Source organism: Ochlerotatus camptorhynchus, unplaced genomic scaffold (genome assembly GCF_037179485.1).
Source record: "Ochlerotatus camptorhynchus isolate MF236.1 unplaced genomic scaffold, CSIRO-AGI_Acam_v1.1 ptg000266l, whole genome shotgun sequence".
In the NCBI taxonomy this organism is placed as follows: domain Eukaryota; kingdom Metazoa; phylum Arthropoda; class Insecta; order Diptera; family Culicidae; genus Ochlerotatus; species Ochlerotatus camptorhynchus.
This window is the reverse complement of record NW_027040756.1, coordinates 545,982-566,356: the sequence shown is the minus strand read 5'-3', so window position 1 is coordinate 566,356 and position 20,375 is coordinate 545,982. Positions and strand designations below refer to the sequence as shown.

General features: G+C 42.7%; 1 protein-coding gene across 1 annotated transcript in view; it reads right to left on the bottom strand.

The window, feature by feature from the left end:
* Skeletor (DM13 and DOMON_DOH domain-containing protein skeletor) overlaps window positions 1-1,341 on the bottom strand; it is a 59,139-nt gene extending 57,798 nt beyond the window's left edge. The window contains exon 1 of the mRNA XM_065227072.1: window positions 735-1,341. Coding sequence (XP_065083144.1) covers window positions 735-783 — 49 coding nt within the window. The 5' untranslated portion in view covers window positions 784-1,341. The remainder of the gene's footprint in view (window positions 1-734) is intronic.
* Window positions 1,342-20,375: the final 19,034 nt, after the last annotated feature.

The window sequence follows — 20,375 nt, the reverse complement described above, 5'->3', positions numbered from 1 at the left end:
TAGCCATTCCAATTAGTGTAAATTTGAGCTCATGTATATTGATGATTGCTTGATTTTCGATTTTCTTTTAAAGACTTCAACCCTGACGCGCATAGCAGAGCGAAAGAAATGGAGAGATCCAGAAAATTTGAATAAAACATCAATTTTCAACCTCGGCTTTTGCGGGCTATTATCAGTGCTTCTTTTCGATGCTCGATCGCTATTTTGATCCCCCATGGTCCACGGTCACGGTGGTGCGTATGTGTTAGTGCATGTGCTGAAGAGTAGTAATAATCCAAAACGAAAGGAAAATCTGACCCATATTTAGTTTTTTTTTTTGCATTAATATCTTATTTTTCTGGTTTGATTGCTATGCGGTGTCGATTCTTTGATGCTTGGATTGAGGCCGTTTGACCACCGTTTGGAGTAAAATTAGAATCGGGAAGTTGTACTGTAAAATGGTGATGAACTCGTGTCGTGGGGCTCCAGACAGGGATCATTTATCAAACTGCTTATTAGACCATCAAATCCACCGAGAAAAATTGACACGGCACGGAATTTCCCCCCTTGCAGAGCGCACACGCATCCACATACGGTACACATAGTGGCTACTCGTAGCGATGACCCCAATAGAAGGCATGACTTTTCTTTCTTCAGTGACACCATTTCGTTCAAATCTCATGACTATGAATAATGGTCTCAAGTCTGACTGACGGCGTATGAAGATCAACGAGGTTCAATCGTATTCAACTTACATATCGCAAGTGCTCCAGCCACGGCGATAAATCCTCCTCTAGACAGCATCTTAACGGTTTTGTACCACTCCGTCCTACTCTAGTTCTTCTTTGCCAGACTCGCACACACACACACCCAAACTCAACTTCACTTCACTTGGACAAGCACCTCCGCGTCCCGAAAACAGCACTACTATCACTTTCCGATCTGTCGGTCACACTCCCAACTTTCACGCCGTAATTTCAAATCTCCCGCGCTAGAAAATCCAGAATCTCACTTTCGATCGAAACCTCGGTGTCGTTGGCCCTTCTGGCCATAAAGCACACCCACTCTCCGCACTCAAAACACCCAAACACTCTCCCCTGGGTCCGTGCCACAATTTGTCACGCACTAGTTTCCTATGCCGTGTCGAGGGAGAAAACCATTAGAAGTCCATCCAGAGCCTCCGTGCGCGTTGATGGGGCCTTCAAGTCCCGTTCGAATTCCGTCCGTTTCGCGCGCCACTCCAACATACACTGCTTCGTCTTCTTCTATATCTTCGCACTCAATCACGTAGCCCTGGTCCAACAAGGGGTCCCATAGGCCAAGAGAAGATCCACACCGTTCGAAAGCTCACAACAGACTAAATCCAACCGCTGGGTTGCGGGAAAATATGTACACTCTGACGGTCCGCAGCAGCAGCAGCAGTGGCAGTGGGCTCCGATCGTTCGGATTGGATCGAGAAAAAAAAGCTCCGATCTTTGACGAGCGAAGCAGAGTTGAAAGTTTTGCTCTGGAGGCTGCAGCGGTCGACCGTCGTTGATCATGATGGGGTTCGTCGCTCGGGGTTGTTCTAGGAGACTTGGTTTGTGCTGTTCTAGCATGATAAGAAGAAGCATGATCAATCAAGAAAAGGCACTTGATCGTGACCTTATCCGCGGTGATCGCTGTGAAATCGGATGGGTTTTGATCGAGGAAAAGTTGTCTTGGCGGGTAGGATATTACCGTGCGCGTGAAGTCGGGATGGGATGGGAAGGAAAGGAAAAACAACAATCGTTTCTATTTTTTTTATGCGCGATAAATGCTGTGTTTGAAGATGACCGTGACAGTTACGCTATAACCGAGGAAGATATGATGTAAGATTTGCTTCGGAAGTGCAATGTTTTTTTTTTTGCAGATGAGGAGATTGTCTGAGCTGTTGAGTTGGGTGGTATTCAAGAATGGTGGCATAAAACAGATTCAAACAATCATTAGCGCAGCGTTCCAGTCATCGAGGAATTATTGAAATGACTCATAGTTTGGTTGGCATCGGACTACATAAAAAGGTTTGCAGATTTTTAAACTTTTTACTGATTTATTTGAAGAATAGTCAAAAGGTCGTTAGTATATTTATGGACAATAACATCAATCGTCAAATGTCTCGGGGTCAAAGTAAGATAGCCTAGTCGGTAAAGGCACGGTATTACTAAGTTGGCGGCGGTGGGTTTAATTCCCGGTCTCGACTTCCCTAGCCACAAAACATACAAATTCATACAGTGGTTAGCATAGAGAGCTCTCAATCAATAGCTGTGGAAGTGCATCTAGAACACTACATTAAGAGTCGGTACAACGCTCGCTACAGAAGTGTAAAAAGGCTAGAAGAAGAAGAACACATTTGAGGCCATTCGTTGCTTGTTCGTGGATGAGATTTGAACTCGTGACCTTTAGCCTAGTAGCCTTGCTCAAAGTTAGTTGCTCACTTCGCCCAGACATACAATCTTGAAATTATCTTCGAGATACATTCTTATTCTCTCGTATTCCTTGCTTCCGTTTGTCATGCTCAACATGTCGTCCACGTACAGCCAGTGCTTTTGTAAAATTTGAACTAAGTAGTCGCATTTTTTTCATTTCAACGTGTTAAAAATCGTGGCGTTAAGAAACATTCGATCTAAATGATCGTACGTTTTACCATTACCATCATTATAATGAGTGATATAGGGGAAATGGATTTAATGTTGCTTACATGCAAGTTTTCTACCTTTTTCGACTTTTATTCCTCTTCGACCCTTGTTTGGACCCTACCCAAGGTAATCCTGCTTGGATATCGATTTGAAAAATTCCTCTTCGATCCTTCAGCTTCTTATAGTTATCTGTTGGGAAGTCGATTTGAATAAACGTTTTACTGCCGCCATGTTGCCTAAGCGCAAAAGAAAAGGGCAATATCTTGATCCCTCTTCTAATGAAATTAATTTGAGCAATCAATTTTATTTTCTTACGGATGATGAGAATAATCCATCATCCAGGAAAAATTCTAATAAATTTTCCCGGCTTAGTGCCAAAAAGGAACAGACTCCCCCATTTGTGATAACCACTTCCGATTTCTATGCTCTTTGCACGGAACTTTTGAACTTCGTGAAATTCAAGTTTTCACTGTAAATTGGCCGTCGGGGTGAATGCCGTGTATTGGCTGAACCTTGGACGGATTCAAACGTCTACTCAAGTATCTTACTGAGAAGCAGCATATTTTTTTAAAATCCTGATGAATGTGGACGTCTTAGTGGAATACCTGTATAATGAGAGAGAGAGAAGTATTAGTAATTTTCATTTAATTCCACTACCTTATTTGCTTATCTTTGACAGATACGCGTATTTCGTCTACAATGTGCAGACTTCTTCAGTGTCTTGTACTAATTTGCGACTGAAGAAAAACATCGTATTTACCGAATATATATTAACACAGGTACATTTTCACTTAGAAACTCGGTAAACTTAAATTTAATTTTCTATAGTAACAGGTACTCCGCTGAAAAGCAAGGTGTGTCCGTTTCCTTGATCCCTGTTGAGTAAAGTTGAATTACGTTGTTTGTTGATCTCGAAGCTTTCTGCAACATCCAATTTCCATGGTGTAGATACGGTTCGCAAAATCGTGATGTCCTCCGTCGATAGTTGGTGGTCTTATGTGAAGATGTGTTCTGCAACCTTTGATTTGAAATCATATGTTAGGCCTTTTTCCTCTTGCTTTTTGGCCTTATTAACCTCCGATATATGTTCTTTAAATATAGTTGCTAAAGGTCTCTTGGTTTGTCCTTCATATACTTTGTTACAATGATTGCAGCTTATTTTATATACACCTCTGCTTTACCTAAAACATTAACTGGGTCTGTAGTGAATCCTAACAATGATTTCAACTGGTTATGTCTACTGGTGAAAACTTAATCTAATCCGAATTGTTTTAACAGTGGTCTTAGCTTACAAGTAATATCTTGGTCAAATGGAACGGACACTCTTTTCAATGGTTCAGGTGCTGCGGTGAGGGTTGTAAATAATCTTCTTTGTAGAATTCTCGCTTTTTTATCGATGATTGCCTGGATTGTGGACTCCTTGTATCCGTTGAGTCTTGCTGTTTCGAAGATGTACTGTAATTCCTTAACCTTTCCTGTATCGCTGAGTGGAAGAGTCTGCATTCGATGAATCATGTGGTGAAAGGCGGCCATTTTCTGCTGGAACGAATGGTAGGAAGTATAGGGGATAACTCTTTTGGTGTTTGTTGGTTTCCTGTAAACTTCGTATTCAAGCGAGGAAGATGATGACGATTCCCTGATGACTAGTAGATCGATAAATGCGAGTTTCCCGTCTTTTTCTAACTCGTGAGTGAATTTGATATCCTTGTGAATTCTGTTGATCTCATCTAAAATTGGTGGAAGGGCTTCCCGTTTACATTCGAGTTCGGGACATCGTTGTTGTCTATAGCAACCGCGTACGCGTTCGGAATATTGTTGTGTTTTGGTGGTATTTCGCGATCGATTGATCCAAAAACGCCACCCGCAGCTAGTGGCTAGTGTTAACTAGTGACAAACATTCAAATCCGATCATTATCGGTGAAAATTTGGGTGATAATAGTGCGATAAAAGTGCCTCACCGCGTGGTTACAGTGGAAACAACAAACGGCCATCGCGTCGTTCGACGGTTGTGTGGTGTGGTCCATTGAGGTTTCTTTGCTTTGTGACCCGAGTGGCAAGAGGTACACAAGAGTGAACAAATCGATTTTTTTGGTTTTTGGTGAAAAGTTTTTCACTGAAAAGGGAAGTGACGGGAGTCACTTTTTTTGTGATTTCGCTTTGTAGGCGTGACATTGAAGGAGCGTAAGGTAGGAAAATCTTTTGTTTTTCTTTATTTTACCGTCTCTGGAGTAAACAACGGGTGACCGTTGTTACTTTTTACCTTTTTCCAACGTCCGCCGTGTTAGCGCGAGAAAGTGGTAGAGTAGTGTAAGGCGGTAATGACGGCCGCTAGTAGTGGCGACCCTGGAGGGTCAAGGGAACAATGGCCAAGGTTAGGAAATTCAACGCGTGAATTTGGTGCACTGTCATACCTTCTGTTAACCAGTAAGGATACAGAAAAGCCTTTAAAGTCGGATCCTTTCATTGTTGGAAAGTCGGTAGAAGATGCTGCAGGAGGGTCAATTGAAGGAGCATCGACAGAAGCTCAAGGAACTCGATACACGCTCAGAGTTAGAAATCAAGTCCAGGTTAATAAGCTGCTTAAGTTGTCCACTCTTTTGGATGGTACTGAGGTCGTCGTTCAGCTGCATCCCAACTTGAATGTGAGCCGTTGCGTTATTTCGTGCTTTGAGGCGATCCGCATGGAGGACAAGGACGTGCTACTTGGTCTCATTAGCCAGGGGGTCATTCGAGTCCAGCGAATCACTCGCAAAGAGCACGGTAAACCAGTCAACACGTCAGCCCTGATCCTTACGTTTAACAGGAGCAACTTCCCGTCGCATGTTAAAATTGGTGTCCTCCGTGTCGCTACCCGTCCGTACTACCCTAATCCTCTCTTGTGCTATGGTTGTGTCCGATACGGCCATCCCCGTATCCGATGTCCTGGTACGAAACGTTGCCTTAACTGTTCTGTCGATCATGAACTGGCGGAGGATGAACAGTGTGCAGCAGCTGCCCACTGCATCAATTGTGGTGGACCTCATCGTCCGAACAACCGTCAATGCCCTGTTTATAAGAAGAAAGTGGAAGTGATCTGTCTAAAAGTGGATCATAATCTGACGTACCCTGAAGCACGCAAGCGAGTCGAAACAGGGACAGGAAGTTACGCCGCAGCTGCAGCCCAGCAGACTGTCGACCGGAAAAAAATTTGGAGGAACTGGAAAAGAAAATGGAGGAGAAAGACGCCCAAATTGCTCAACTTCTTGAAGTGATGAAGAAGAAGGACGAAAAGATCGACAAATTAATGGGACACATTAAACTGATTCGAACACCGCAAGTTCAACAAACCCTGCTAGCTCAGCCGAGTAAACCGATCCATCCTTCTGAAAGTCAATCGAACCAAGCAATCGATACGAACCTGCATTCTCAACTCATGAGAAAATCCGGAGAATCGCAGATAGGCGCACCGTCGATGCATCTCAGAAGTAGATCGCCAGCGACAACGGAATCTAAACACAACAAGAAGAAGAAAATGCATGACAGGAGCAACAACACCTCACCCGGCCGACAAAGCCCACCGCTAAAGAAGCCCGTTGAAAAAACACCGACATCCGACCAGGAAACGATAAGCGTCGACGAGGATGAGATCGAAGAGACGCCCCCTAGTCAGCATCTTCGATAAGATTCATTCCTCCAAAAGTTTACCGACCAGCAATACTTACCGGACATGCGAAACGGACAACGACATCGATCGACTTGAAGGGAGGGAAAGTGTAGTACCCCCTTCACTCTCACAGGAGAGAGCGCAGCAGGCTGGAGGATCCATCCGGGACGTCTTACCCCAACCCGTTGATGGAGAATCCCCCTCTGCGGTCGATTATGAAACATTAGAGCAACATACCACTTACCTACCTACCATAATACCACCTCGATATCACTCGCTTACATCCAATACACCCATATGGCCATTTTCCAACGAAAGCAGCCATCAGCATGTAGTGCCAATCGAAAATCCACCGTCAGCCAACACTAGCTACCACAACATTGTGAGTGCCACCGGCACTATTATTCCTAGTAACCGGTTCAGGAATTTTTCCGCCGGTGAAGTTCGTCGTCAACAGCAAAGTCGAGATGCATCTCCACCGTCAGCATTACTGCAACAGACAGTATTCCGAAATCGGTGTGGGGAGGGAGAGCGTGAAGTAACCTCCCCCCTTCCCAGGAGGGAAGTGGATGTTCAGGGGGACGAGAGTGGGACCAGTCACGAATGTCTTGCACCCTATGTTTCCTCCTGGAATCCGGCCGATATGTCAAGTCAAGTGCGTAGACCGTCAGCATCATCTTCGTTATCAGCAACAGTCAGCAGTAGTCATCCCACGAAATGTATTGCCCTCCAGTGGAACATACGTGGTCTACGTGCCAACATCAGCGAGCTCAAATTGTTCATCAGCCAGCATGAACCGTCCGTTATAGCGCTGCAAGAGACAAAAGTGGATAATCGTGTGGTCGCGCCAGACTTTGCCGGCAAGAACTACACCCTGCTTCTTCAAACCGGTAGTCGTCGATACTGGCAGCAAGGAGTGGGCCTTGCCATCCGTGAAGGGGTTCCATTCGAGCGCATCGATATCAATTGTGATATTCAAGCCATTGCCAAGCCATTCAAGTCGATCTACATATCTCCGAACTCCCAGCAACCGTGCCAAACAGAACTAAATGATTTCTTGGAGCGTCTGCCCCCGCCAATGTTGGTACTTGGCGACTTCAATGCGCACCATCCCGCCTGGGGTTCTACGGCATCGAATGCGCTTGGCCGCTACATCGCTGAAAAGACACTGACGGAGCATCTGATAATCCTGAATGACGGATCACACACGCGGGTGGATCCAGCAAACGGTTCATGTTCTGCCATAGATCTTTCGATCTGTTCAGAGGTGCTAGCTCCCAGATTTATCTGGCGAACACTTCCGGATACCCACAGCAGGGACCACTTTCCAATCACCGTCTCTTCACCTGAATTCTCACAGATCGCCAAGAAGCGAAGAAGATGGCTCTACGACCAAGCAGATTGGACATTGTTCGAACGACTGACTTCCAGCAGCATCAAACCGGATGACGAGATTGGCGTTGATGAGTTCGTAGATCAGATATTATCAGCAGCAACCGCTAGCATTCCTCGAACATCAGGACGAGTTGGTTCCAAATCGGTACCATGGTGGTGCCCGGAAGTGAAAACGACGATTAAGCAGCGTCGAAAACTTCTGAGAGCACTGAAGCGCAGCAGAATAGCAGGATCGGACACAGCGGATGTTTTGAAGCAGTTCCAGGAAGCGAAGGCAGCGGCTAAGAAGGCAGTGAAGGAAGCTAAGGAACATTCGTGGAAGGACTTTGTCGGAAAAATATCACCTAGCAGCACAACGGCAGAAATGTGGCGGACGATGAACACCCTGAGAGGCAAACGACAATACAGCAAGGCGGTTATCAAGCGACCCGATGGCTACACGGAGAAGGTGGAAGAAATAGCAGAAGAACAGGCCGAGCACTACTGCGAGAGATCAGCGACCTCAAGCTATCCCCAACTGTTTCAAACAGCGAAGGAAAGAGCGGAACGGGATCGCGTGGATTTTCTTCCGGACAACGACGAGATATATAACGCGGACTTCACCCTGGATGAGCTTCTGTGGGCACTCGACAAAGGACGTAGTGTCTCTACAGGTCCTGACTCGGTAGGGTATCCGATGATCCAACGCCTGCCTGTATCCGTTAAAATCGCGCTGTTGCAGCTTCTAAACAGAATCTGGCGTAGTGACGTTTACCCTATCAGCTGGCAAACCGGAATAATAGTGCCGATTCCGAAGCCAAACTGTTCTGAATCTGGACCTGCTGCTTTCCGACCTATCACGTTGACCAACTGCATCGCAAAGGTGTTCGAACGTATCGTGAACCGCAGATTGACCACTGAGTTGGAGTCGAATGGACGACTGGATAAGAGGCAGCACGCCTTTAAAGCTGGGAGAGGCGTCGACACATACTTGGCGGAGTTGGATAGGTCATTGCCAAATCGGGACGAACACTGCTTGATTGCATCGCTTGATCTGTCGAAAGCGTACGACACCACTTGGCGGTACGGTATCTTGCGTTCTCTGCGTAAGTGGCAGATGGGTGGGCGCATATTCAACGTACTGAACAGTTTCCTCACCGACAGATCTTTCCTGGTGAACGTGGAAGAACATTTATCGGGTGAAATGCCATTGGAGAACGGAGTCCCCCAAGGATCAGTGTTGTCTGTCACGTTATTCCTTATAGCGATGCAGCCGATTTTCAGAGTGGTGCCGCATACTGTTGCCGTGCTTCTCTATGCGGACGATATTTTGCTGGTGGTACGAAGGAGTAAGGAGCGTCCTCTGTATATAGATCTACAGGCTGCAGTGAAAGCTGTCGATAAATGGGCGAAAAGCGTCGGCTTCACAATTTCCGCGACAAAATCAAAAATTTTCTACGGCAGTCCCAACGCCCGTCGAGAACCCAGCAACGATATATTCATCGACCGTACAGCTGTACCGAGGACGAATCAACTGAAAGTTGTTGGTGTCAACCTTGACCGGTCGCTGTCCTTCAAACACCATTGCAAGGTAGTCAAAAACACGTGCGACTCTAGACTGCGGATCTTGAAGATAATCGGGGCTAAACTTCCGCGAGGGCAACGCGATTCTCTGTTGGGTATCGGATCAGCAATCGTCACGTCGCGACTTATCTACGGTATCGGGCTCGTCAGTAGAGCGAAGGATTCGGTGGTGCAGACTCTTGCACCCATCTACGACCGGATGGTCCGGTTCGCCTCAGGGGCGTACGTCACCAGTCCGATTCCAGCGATTATGGCTGAAGCAGGCACTTTGCCATTCGATTTAATGATTATGCAAGCCATAATTCGTGCTGCAATTCGTTTGATGGAGAAGGATTCCAGGAATATCGATCTTCCAGTTGTGGAACGAGCGTCCGATCGCCTGGCGACGATTGATGTAGAGCTTCCAAACATCGCTGTACGAACACGTCTAGCCAGCCGAGAGTGGTATGAACCCAAGCCGCATATTGTTTGGGATGTGAAACGGAAGGTGAAAGCTGGGGACCCCCCGAATACAGTGCGTCCCATCGTGCAGGAGTTGCTGGCTAACCGGTTTAACCGTGCTTTGGCTATTTATACGGATGGTTCTAAATGCGAGAAAATAGTTGGAGCTGGTGTATTTAGTAGCAGCATTCAGCAAGCAGTAGGTCTTCCGTCACAATGTAGCGTTTTTTCGGCGGAGGCCTTTGCAATCAAGTCGGCCGTCATCGCTGCAAGAGCATCAACCGAATGTGTTATAATTCTGTCTGATTCGGCAAGCTGTCTTTCGGCCATAGAGAGTGGTAGATTGCAGCATCCGTGGATCCAGGAAATCGAGCGCTTACTACGTGGACGGCCGATCCACCTTTGTTGGATCCCTGGTCATGCCGGAATTCGCGGTAACGAAGAAGCAGACCGTCTAGCCAGTGAAGCACGAAACAGTCCACCAATCAACGTCGCCGTACCAAGAATTGATTCCATCAAGAACATGAACCAAGTCTTTCGTCGGCTATGGGAAGCACGTTGGGCACAATTGACAGATGTGAAGCTGAAGGAGGTCAAAAGGGAAACGAAGAAGTGGATCAATCAGTACAGCTCTGCCGATCAACGCATACTCACTCGTCTGCGCATTGGTCATACTAGGGTTACGCATGAATTTTTGCTGAAGAAAACAGCTCCGCCAGCATGTGAATGCTGTGGGACCGTTGTTGACGTTCGTCACATTATTCTGCACTGCAGAAAATTTGAAGCGGCCAGGACGAAATACGAAATCGATTCCACAAGCCTTTTTACGGCGTTACGCAACGACGATGATTATGAGAAGCGGTTGCTGAAGTTTCTGCATGAAACCAAACTTTATCGGAAGCTTTGAAGGGCGAAGATAGAATGGAAAGGAAAATGCAGGATATAGGAAGAAAACGAAGCGGAGGATGAAGAACAAGCAAGCGATGCAGAAGAAAAATGAAATCTGAATGGAAGAAGATGTCGGACAGGAAATGAGGTTCATGAAGAAGATGCTGGATGGAAATCGAAGAAGATAAAGTGGAAAAGGATAAAGATGAAGCAGAAAACGAAAGTACTACACACAGAGATTATTTTACTGGGGTCAGTAATTTTTTACTGGGTTTTCAAACAGCTGAAAAAGTAATTAAACTGAAAATAACGGTCACACGTAATGCAACGAACAATTTTAACATATTTTATTTTTATCATCAAATAAATGTAATAAGAACACAGTCTGTATAAATTTCAAGAAAAAATCACTTTTGTACAATTTTTTACAATTTTTTTAAGTTTACTGACTTTTTCAGCTGTTCAAAAACCCAGTAAAAAATTACCGAACAGGGAGGCCGTGATTTTGTGTGTACAGAAGACATGAATGAGTATGAAGATGCAGAAGAATGAAGATAAATATGAAGCGCAAGGAAGGAACGGAGAAATCGAAAAATGAAGATGGTGAATATATATATAGAAGTATAGAAATTTATGGAGAAGAAGTGTAAACCATGAGATGAGCATGCAGACGATGAACCAGGAAACGAGCAAACGATAAGAAAGCTAAGTGAATTTTGAATTGTATCGTAAACACTAACACTCACCCTCACATCACTCTGAACACACCCACACACTGTTACACAAAAATCAATTCAACTGTCAATAATAAAGAGCAACAACAACAACAACAATAGTCAACCATACCTACTGAACCACTAAAGCATATGTGTGGCAAAAGGTATGATCATTAACTTGAAACACGTCAAATTTAAGTTGAATAATAGCAACTGAAAGAGTATTATATAGCAATGCAAAATTATATACAACAAATGGTGACAGTAGCACATTCCTTTCATTTTTAAGTGTAGTCAACACAATGTGGATACAAGTGCGCGATTTATTTCAATGATCATTTGAACTTTATTTTAGTTTTAATACTTCCGACGTCACAGCAGTCAACTTCTACCGGAAGCTATTCATAAAAAACTCCTCTTGGTTGTGCCTACACGAAAACCAAAAATCTATTACAATGAATGTTAGTTCCGTTTCCTATCATCCTCTGTTCATGAACATCGCAACTAATGTTAGAAATTGACCATGGAGACGATGTAATGGTTTTTTGTTTTTTTTTTATTTCGTGTTCTATCTACGCTTTCGACTATACCAGCAAGCTATTTATGTATACAATTGTAGAACGATTCACACCCTTGCCTAGAATCTCTCCAGCAGAAAAAGCATACGAAGTCTAGTATGCGAGAAATTGAGCCCTTGATGTTTGCTTTTAGGCTATCCATATTCGGAAGCATGGAGAGAGCAGTGGAGAAAGCACAGGTCTGATAATCGCAACGTTCGTGGTTCGAGTCCAGTCGGCAATCTGTTTCCTATTTGTTTCGACATAACTAATTTACCTCACTAATACACTCTACATGTTTCGGTCTCCAATTTTCTTGCATTGGACCTCAGCTAGGTATATCGCATCCCCGGTTCATGCGGTCTCCACTAACATCCTCTGATGATGAATCACACATAATTGTAAGCGAATCTTACGTCCCCCGGTTGGGTGTACTGCTGGCGTTGCTTGGGATTAGAAAGGTAGGCAGTGAATATAGAAGAACTGAAAGGCCGGAAATGCAACGAGTGACACTAACGACATTTAACAAAATTGTGCAATAGATTCCCTTTCTTCTATCAGGCTATCAAAATAGTTGTAGCGCATTGCTGATTTGTGGAGTAGTGCTAACCTTAAATTAGTCTTGTTCAATCTTTATATCAGCTAGCTTATTGAGGTTGAATTATGGGGATATAATTCGCTTTATGATCTACTAATCAACTATATATTCAGCCTGTTGTTCAATCGTGACAATAAGCTTTGCACACCTTAAATGAACCAAAAATCAGCTTCTGTTCTTACTGTTCAGCTTGAATTGTTACTTGGGGATTTTTAGGTGCCTTTGATGGAGTTCGGCATCGGAGATTGAGTTGTGAGGCCACCAAACACGAATTATTATCGCAAACAACGGAAAACCAGCAACTGGCAAAAACATCCAGTACTTTCTTAATAGTCGATCTTGGTAGAGATTAGCTTTCAACCAAGAAGACTGATATTTATATGCTCTTGAAATGGTGTAACAAAGCTATGAAACATTCTACGAATCCGTAAAGCGTCCGAGTTCTATCGATTAAAACCAATTAATGCAATTTCCGACAGATTTTTAAAGCTAACAGAATGACAACATTACAAAATACCAACACACGTCCAATTTCGAGAGCAGTTCCGTCTAATCCTTCACTGTTCATGATAGATTAGAGTGTCGTACGAGAAGCACTCCTTCTCCCTCCTTCATCTGATCCTATGACCTTTTGGGTAAAAATCCATTCTGCTCTGCTGAAATGAGAAGCACCTGTATATACGTCTTGACTCGCGCATCTTGGGAAACCAGTTTTCGGGCATTTCTAATTAGCTTGCCTAAACCAGAAGTGGAACCAATCGAGCACCAGTCGCACACAAGCCAACGAAATCGTGTCATCTCATCTTTTGTATAATTTAATGAATGCTAGCCAGGCTTCTTCCTCATCTTGCATATACAGAAGATTAATCAGAGGGTACTTTCAAGCTAGTCATCTCGATCAGTTCTTCCACCTGCTTCACCCGGCCAAGCTGCGTTTGAGGATCATAGTGCAACGTCAGGCTATTGTGGTTGGCAATGAGGTGATTACGAGCCTAATCCGTTCTCAGCCCCACTCGCTCCTGCTGATTTTGCCAATCAGGAAGAACGCTATGACTTGATCATGATTTGATTAACTATAATAGAAAAATCACCCTTCAAGGATGCGTTCTCGCGGTGGTATTAAATTATACAATTTACGGTGTGCTTTGCTTGGATCTAGCAAAGTAGATTCATCGGACGAGAGCAGCGCTTTTCGGGGGAGGAGCATTGGCGTCATGTTGCTCTAAGACCGCACTGTACGCGCGCTTCAGAGAGATCAAGGTTCAACCGAGGGGCGCTTGCACTCTGGAGGTTGTAGCTGAGAAGGCTAGGCTTTTGTGATGGGTGGCTCGGTGGCCTACATTCGGTGGTGTGCTGGTCCGCCCGCCTGTCCGCTTGGTCAAATTGACTGTTGGTTGAAGCCGAGATGGGCAAAGGCCGGATGAAGACAATTTTAGACAACGGTATCCGCTGCCGTATGGTCGAAGGCGAAAATTGGCATGTTGGGCTTGGGAGATGGAGGAAAATGAAGATCAAAACAGACAGCCAACTAAGAAAGGGCACTTTGGACGGGGGGCAAAAGTGGTGCAAAAAAAGAAGTTACTCTTGATGAAGGTCTAGGTGCCTCACATTGTAGTTGCGGTAGATCGAAATTTTCGTGGGAAGCGGAAGAGGCATACAATTTTGGATCCATGCCTCAACACTCCTTGCGAAGAACCGCTCAAGTTCGCTAGCTTTGCGTGAGCTCGTTTGTTTACCCACACGGTTATTACATTAGATTGTCTTAAACTCACGAGACCAGAGCCCTCGAGTACGAAATCCAAGATCCAATTACGTCCAATTAGCAAGGGGAATTGAAGTATCAACAATCATGCTTTGTCTCTTGACGAGCAGCAACGGTAACCGACAGCAGCACTGACTGCAGGAACCACACTAGACCAACTACGAGCGTCCAATTTGCATTGAATGCCCATAGCTACCTGTGAATCTTCTATCTAAGCAGCAGCAGCACAAACACTTCAGAACGCCAGGCCATGACTCAAACACGCGGTTGATGCAACCACTTGTCTATGAAACGATGAGAGAGATGGAGGTGAGGTGGAAACACACCTAATTTAAATATCATTAGGCATCGCATCGCATCATCTGCGCCGTAAGCGAACAGCAGGTACTCCCGTGCAACCGTGGCGAAGCTTCAGGTGATCTTTAATAGGTGCGACATGCCACCTATCACGATCTGCCCCAGCAGCGAGCGCAGGCTAGACCACATTCTAACTAGAAAAATATATCTGTTTTATCTCTAGACTTGAATTAGCCTCGCAGGCTGTTAAGAGGGATAGAACCGCTAGACGACTTCTAAGCTTCGCTGGTGGGAAAAAGGTGGTGCAGTGGAGGCAATCGTATGTACGGTGTGAGGTCATGGCCACGACCGCCCGCCAACGATCGGGTGTGATGTGCGGCACGATTTTACAATGTTAGGGCCCAGTAAACGGATTCCTGGAACGTGGAACAATCGGATGGTGCATTAGAAATTTTATAGTTTTAGAATTACATGCTTGGATTCCATAATTTTTAATTCAATAAATTGTGCCACCTTTTGCGTTGCATTTGCAGTGTATGTCACTGTTTTGTGAAATGGGCAAATGCAGCTTAATTCCCCTTGAGCCAAAATGATTTTTCATTATGGTGAAGACGCTCTAAAATCCTTTCTATTGCATTACTATGTCCATTCTGTAATTAATTGGGTAATTGATATTTAACTGCACAGTTAATCTGAAAAAAAAACTGATAGAAACCCACTACTAAAGCTCTAATAGTGTCGGGAATTTTTGAAAATTGATGTACATCTCAGAGCTATTGAGGTAGTAAAAAAGGTTTAGTAAAAAGCATCAAATGCAAAAAATGACAGTTTTGACCCGACCCTTCCCGATATGTATGAAATTTTGCACATGTGTTGGTTGCTACCTAGAACTTTATTTTACATTAAATTATGACCACTGTTAAACACTCAGTTTTTGAAAGGACGTATTGAGAAGAATTGATATTAGTTTTATTATTAATTGCGTATTAAGAAAAAAAAATATACGTTCCACAAACCTCAACCTTAATCAAAAAGTGTAGTTAAGACGTGCTTACATATGGTGGCTAACATAAGGTGTAATTGCAAAACATAAATCTTTTGGTTGCATAAAACTATTAGACAGTTCAATTAAACTTTTAAGAAGATGCCGTCTTCAAGTTTATTGAACGCCATCGACCCACAAACCATCAAATGATGAAATGGAGCCAGATGTGGAACAGCCTTCTACCAGCGGTGTGCTGGTGACCCGTAGATATTGAGACTGAAGTCTACTGTAAACAGAATCAGTTTGTCCCACAATATTCTGTCATTTAACAATGGAATCATTGCAATGCATATATCACATTACGGTGAAATAAATAAGAAAAACCTGCCAAACAACATGTAATAATTCATCCAATATCAAACTTAGCATTTAAAAACTGCCCTACAAATATGGTTTTATCCGATTAATGCATTGGATTTGAGAGTAAATTTACTGTGCTGCAATAATTTCGTGTACGCCCTTGGGTGTATCAATTTGGAAAAAAGTTATGAAGTCCTGATAGGCTTCCTTCCGGTTCGAGTTATAACCCCAAAATATGAGCATGTGCTAAAAAGGATGTGTCGAAGGACAAAAGGTTGAAAGGCAAAAGGACAATGGGACAAAATGTTGAAGGGACAATCTAATCATCTAAAAACTAATAGAACAAAAGGTCGAAAGGGTAAAAGGTTGAGGAGACAAAAGGTCGAAAGTAAAAATTGTTGGAGGAACAAAAGATCAAAGTGAAATAAGTTTGAAACTGTAAAGCATCAAAATCCAAAAAATCTATTTTTTCAAAACTGCCTTTTTTCAAAAATACATAACTTCTGAACTTCTTGACCGATTTTTACGATTGATCCTTCAAATAAAAGATGTTTTAATGTAGTTTTAAGAAAAATTATGAAACACTCAGAGATATTTGATTTTGTCGGAAAAAAATATACGTTACAAATGCTTTTTCTTGATTTTCACCTCGCAGTCTTCAGCAACTTCTTATTTTAGTATTTTTAATTGAAAGATCATTTAATTTTACATAACATATCAAAAAATGCGATGTCGGAGAAGAAGTTTTGGAGATACAATTTAATAATGATTGTTCTGCAATATATAGGGTTAACTACCCCATTTCCGGCCTATTAAGCACAACCCGCTTTTAGTCGTTCTTAATGCACCGCAGTTTAGCACCAAACGGTATGTTATTATTACTCATGGGTTTCAAATTTATTTACCTTTCCGTACGTACCGTAAGATTTGATAAAGAGAAACCAAGCGCTGAGATATTTTCAAAAGTCTAACACTGCTTCGTGACGCCAAACTCGGCATACGGATTCTAAACTCGGCCTAACGCATTGAAACGCTATTTATTTTATTTATTTCGTCAAGCAAAGTAGACTACATACAATGGTTACAATGTTTTACTTACATACTATGCATTATTTCTATAATGTTTTAGTTTGGTTTTAATGTCTTCTTTTGACATAGTGATGCTAATGACTTCACAGTGTTGATTATACTGTCGCATCATTCGATTGAAGGGGCCTTTTTTTGCGTAATTTGTTCTGAGAATAATTTTCGTGTTCTTAGATGCCGACAGGGTGTGTAGAAGTTTAATTGTGAAAGTATTCCTGATGATTCTATGCGATGTGAAATAATATCATTGATGAAGAAAAGCATTGCAAATTCGCGGCAATCTTTGAGTGTTTGTAAGTTGATGAGCATACAGCGTGCTTCATATGATGGAAGAGGAAATGCGGTCCAATTCAATTTCCGAAGGGCATATAAAAGGAATTGTTTTTGGACGGATTCTATGCGTTCCTCGTGTATGGCAATGTACGGATTCCATACCAGGTTACAGTATTCCATAATAGGTCTTACGTATGTAATATATAATAATTTGATAGTGTGGGTCTTGAAAATTATAGCTGAACCTCTTAATGAAGCCCAACATACTGTTTGCTTTCGTTATGATTGTATTATAATGTTCTACAAAAGTGAGTTTGGAGTCTAGGATCACACCTAGATCCCTTACAATTTTACATTTTTCTACTTTTTGGTTGCCTAAAAATATTTCAAAAAGAGGTGTTTCTACTTTTCTGCTAAATACAATTGCGTTGCATTTTTTTACATTAAGTTGGAGCAGACTTTTACTACACCAAGTGTTGAATAAGTTGATTTCATTCTGGAATCCTTCAGTGTCGCTAGAATTACTTTTTCCATGAAGAGCTTCATGTCGTCTGCATATATAAGAACTTTTATTTTTTTAAGTATGTAGGAAATGTCGTTTACGTACAAAATAAAAAGAATTGGGCCTAAATGAGAGCCCTGGGGCACCCCAGAGGTGACCGAAATAGGTTCTGAAAGTTTATTCTGAAAACGAACTATTTGTTTGCGTTGCGTTAAGTATGTTTGGAGCCAATTCAGAAGTCTAGATTCCATTTCTATTTTTTGCAATTTGAAGAGTAATAATGGTATGTCGGTTCGGTCAAATGCTTTACTGAAGTCAGTATAAAGTGCTTCCACGTGCGTGCCATTGTCCATTGCGTTAAGAATGAAGGTTACAAATTCAAGAAGATTAGAGGTAGCTGAACGACCTTTAAAAAAGCCGTGCTGTTTGTTTGTAATTTGATTTTTTACTTGCTGAAATTTTTTGTCTTTTACGTTTGATTCAAAAAGTTTTGGGATGCAAGAGATAATGGCAATTCCACGATAATTACGGATGTCAGATTTCTTGCCTGATTTGAAAATAGGCACCAAATGAGACGATTTCCAAATTTCAGGGAATTTCCCATTTTTCAGAGACATATTGAAAAGACGTTCTAAAGGAAGGGTAAGTTGTTCTGAAAGATTCTTCGAGAATACAGGTGCAATTCCGTCAGGTCCAGATCCTTTAGATGCGTCCAAATTTTTTTGAAACGCCAATGAATTCACTTCGGCCTATCGGATGAAGATAAAAAGTGATTCGGTCGGAGCGCTTCTTTTGTTTTTGGGAATAATGGGTGCAAATCTTCATATCACGCGTTCTCATTGACTTCGTTCGGTAGCTTATAAACTAAAGTATCGTACTAAACGCATAATTGACTTGTTAACTCTGAAATCATGGATTTATTTGAAGTTTTCTGCTCGATAGGCCCAAAATGGGCAATTAGGCCGAAGTAGTTCTCTACCCTACACCACACGTGCATAGAAACGATGAAGACGCAAGGTAGTTCACAGCAGTCACAGCAGCTGTGACTAACGAAATCAATGAGCAACTTACAAGCTGGGTGCAACATTCAGTTCAACCTGCGGGCTGTCCATAAACCACGCAGACCAAGTTTAAACATTGCAGGTGGCAGGTGCCCAATTAAAAAAAATCAAAATGAAAAAAGTTGTACATGAATTGAAATTTTTCCAACACCATCAAATTACCCGCGTCAAGGGGTTCGCAAATAGTTCACTCACCGAAATGTTCATTAGATAGTAAATGAGTTCTCTGAATCATTTCGGGCGCCAAAGCTTAATTCGATAGCCAAACGAAGAGTCTAAGCAAACCACGCGTAAACGCACGGACATCGACCTGCACAATTCTGCTTTCAGGATTTGTTGACCCGTCCCATCCTTTCATGTACTTCGGGCGGGAAGCGAATTGGCATATGCGTTAACTTGATAGAAGGAGAATGCTTGCCTTTGTATTTTTTTTAAAAACGGGAAACTCGTAAGGCAGCCCTAATAAAAATAACCATAAGAGAGAGCTTAACGACGTGTTCGGGGTATCATCCAAACCATTTGTGGGATAGTTTACCCATCCGGGATACAGTTCGTTTATGGTATTTGTTTATTAGGGTGACGGGTTACATTTGGCGCCCAACGTGTTTTTGTTCACTATCAGGGTTCATGACGTTGGCACGAATGGCGACTTGAATGAATGTGTGAGTGATTGTGTCGCATACGCGAGGGGTGTGTTTATGGTAAATTTGCGTTTGGTAGTTTAAAGAAGATTTTCGTAGTCGGTGTTAATCCGATGGTTAGAAAATTAGGTTCTGCAGCGTGACGTCACAAATGAACTCAGTGTTAGCCGGCTGAACCTTTTTGACAGTTCAGTGGTACTGTTTACAAGCACTTAGTCGTTTTTTCGAAAAAAAAATTTCTAAAATTTCTGAATTTCAACTTGAAAATTTTCGAGGAACAGCGCGTTGCAAGGATGTTGCTCGTGAACATTGCAGAAATGCTGTTTACATCTCACTGCAGTCTGAAAAATTATCGAGAAAATCCACCCAAGAAAAAATCGACTAAGTCCACGTAAACAGTACCACTGAACTGTCATCAGATTGAGGTTAACCCCGACGGTGCAAAACCTAATTTTCTAGTTTAATGTTTTTGCGTTTCAAGCTTACGGAAAAAAAAATTCTGGAAAGAGTTCTGGGTAGGTTTCCATAAGCTAAAGCAGACCCCCATTTAAGGTGAATTATACTGAATCCGTCGTTCTTAGGATTTGACCTGAGGTTTGGATGTCAATATAATTCATCAGTTATCTTTCACTGCGGTGATAGTTTCGAAGAAATCACACCTGTTGCTTAGTTGTTATACTGAGGTTGGTGCTGTATTCTTTTTAAGTTTTTGGGTAGTGATTGTATTATTTATGGCTTTTCCAATTAATTACGAGATTATGGAAGGCCCTTTGGATAATTCGTGCTTCGCTTACCAGCTCGTCGTTTTTGAAGTTTTGGTTGTTGAATGTTACTGTACAGTTGGCGAATGAGATTAGAAAGTTTCCGTAAAGTTTTCGGTACACAGGTTCATTGAAGAATCTGACTTTTATCGTTGGAAATAAGTATTGAATTTTCGGTGATGAGTTTCTGAGTTGTACTATTTTGTACAATGT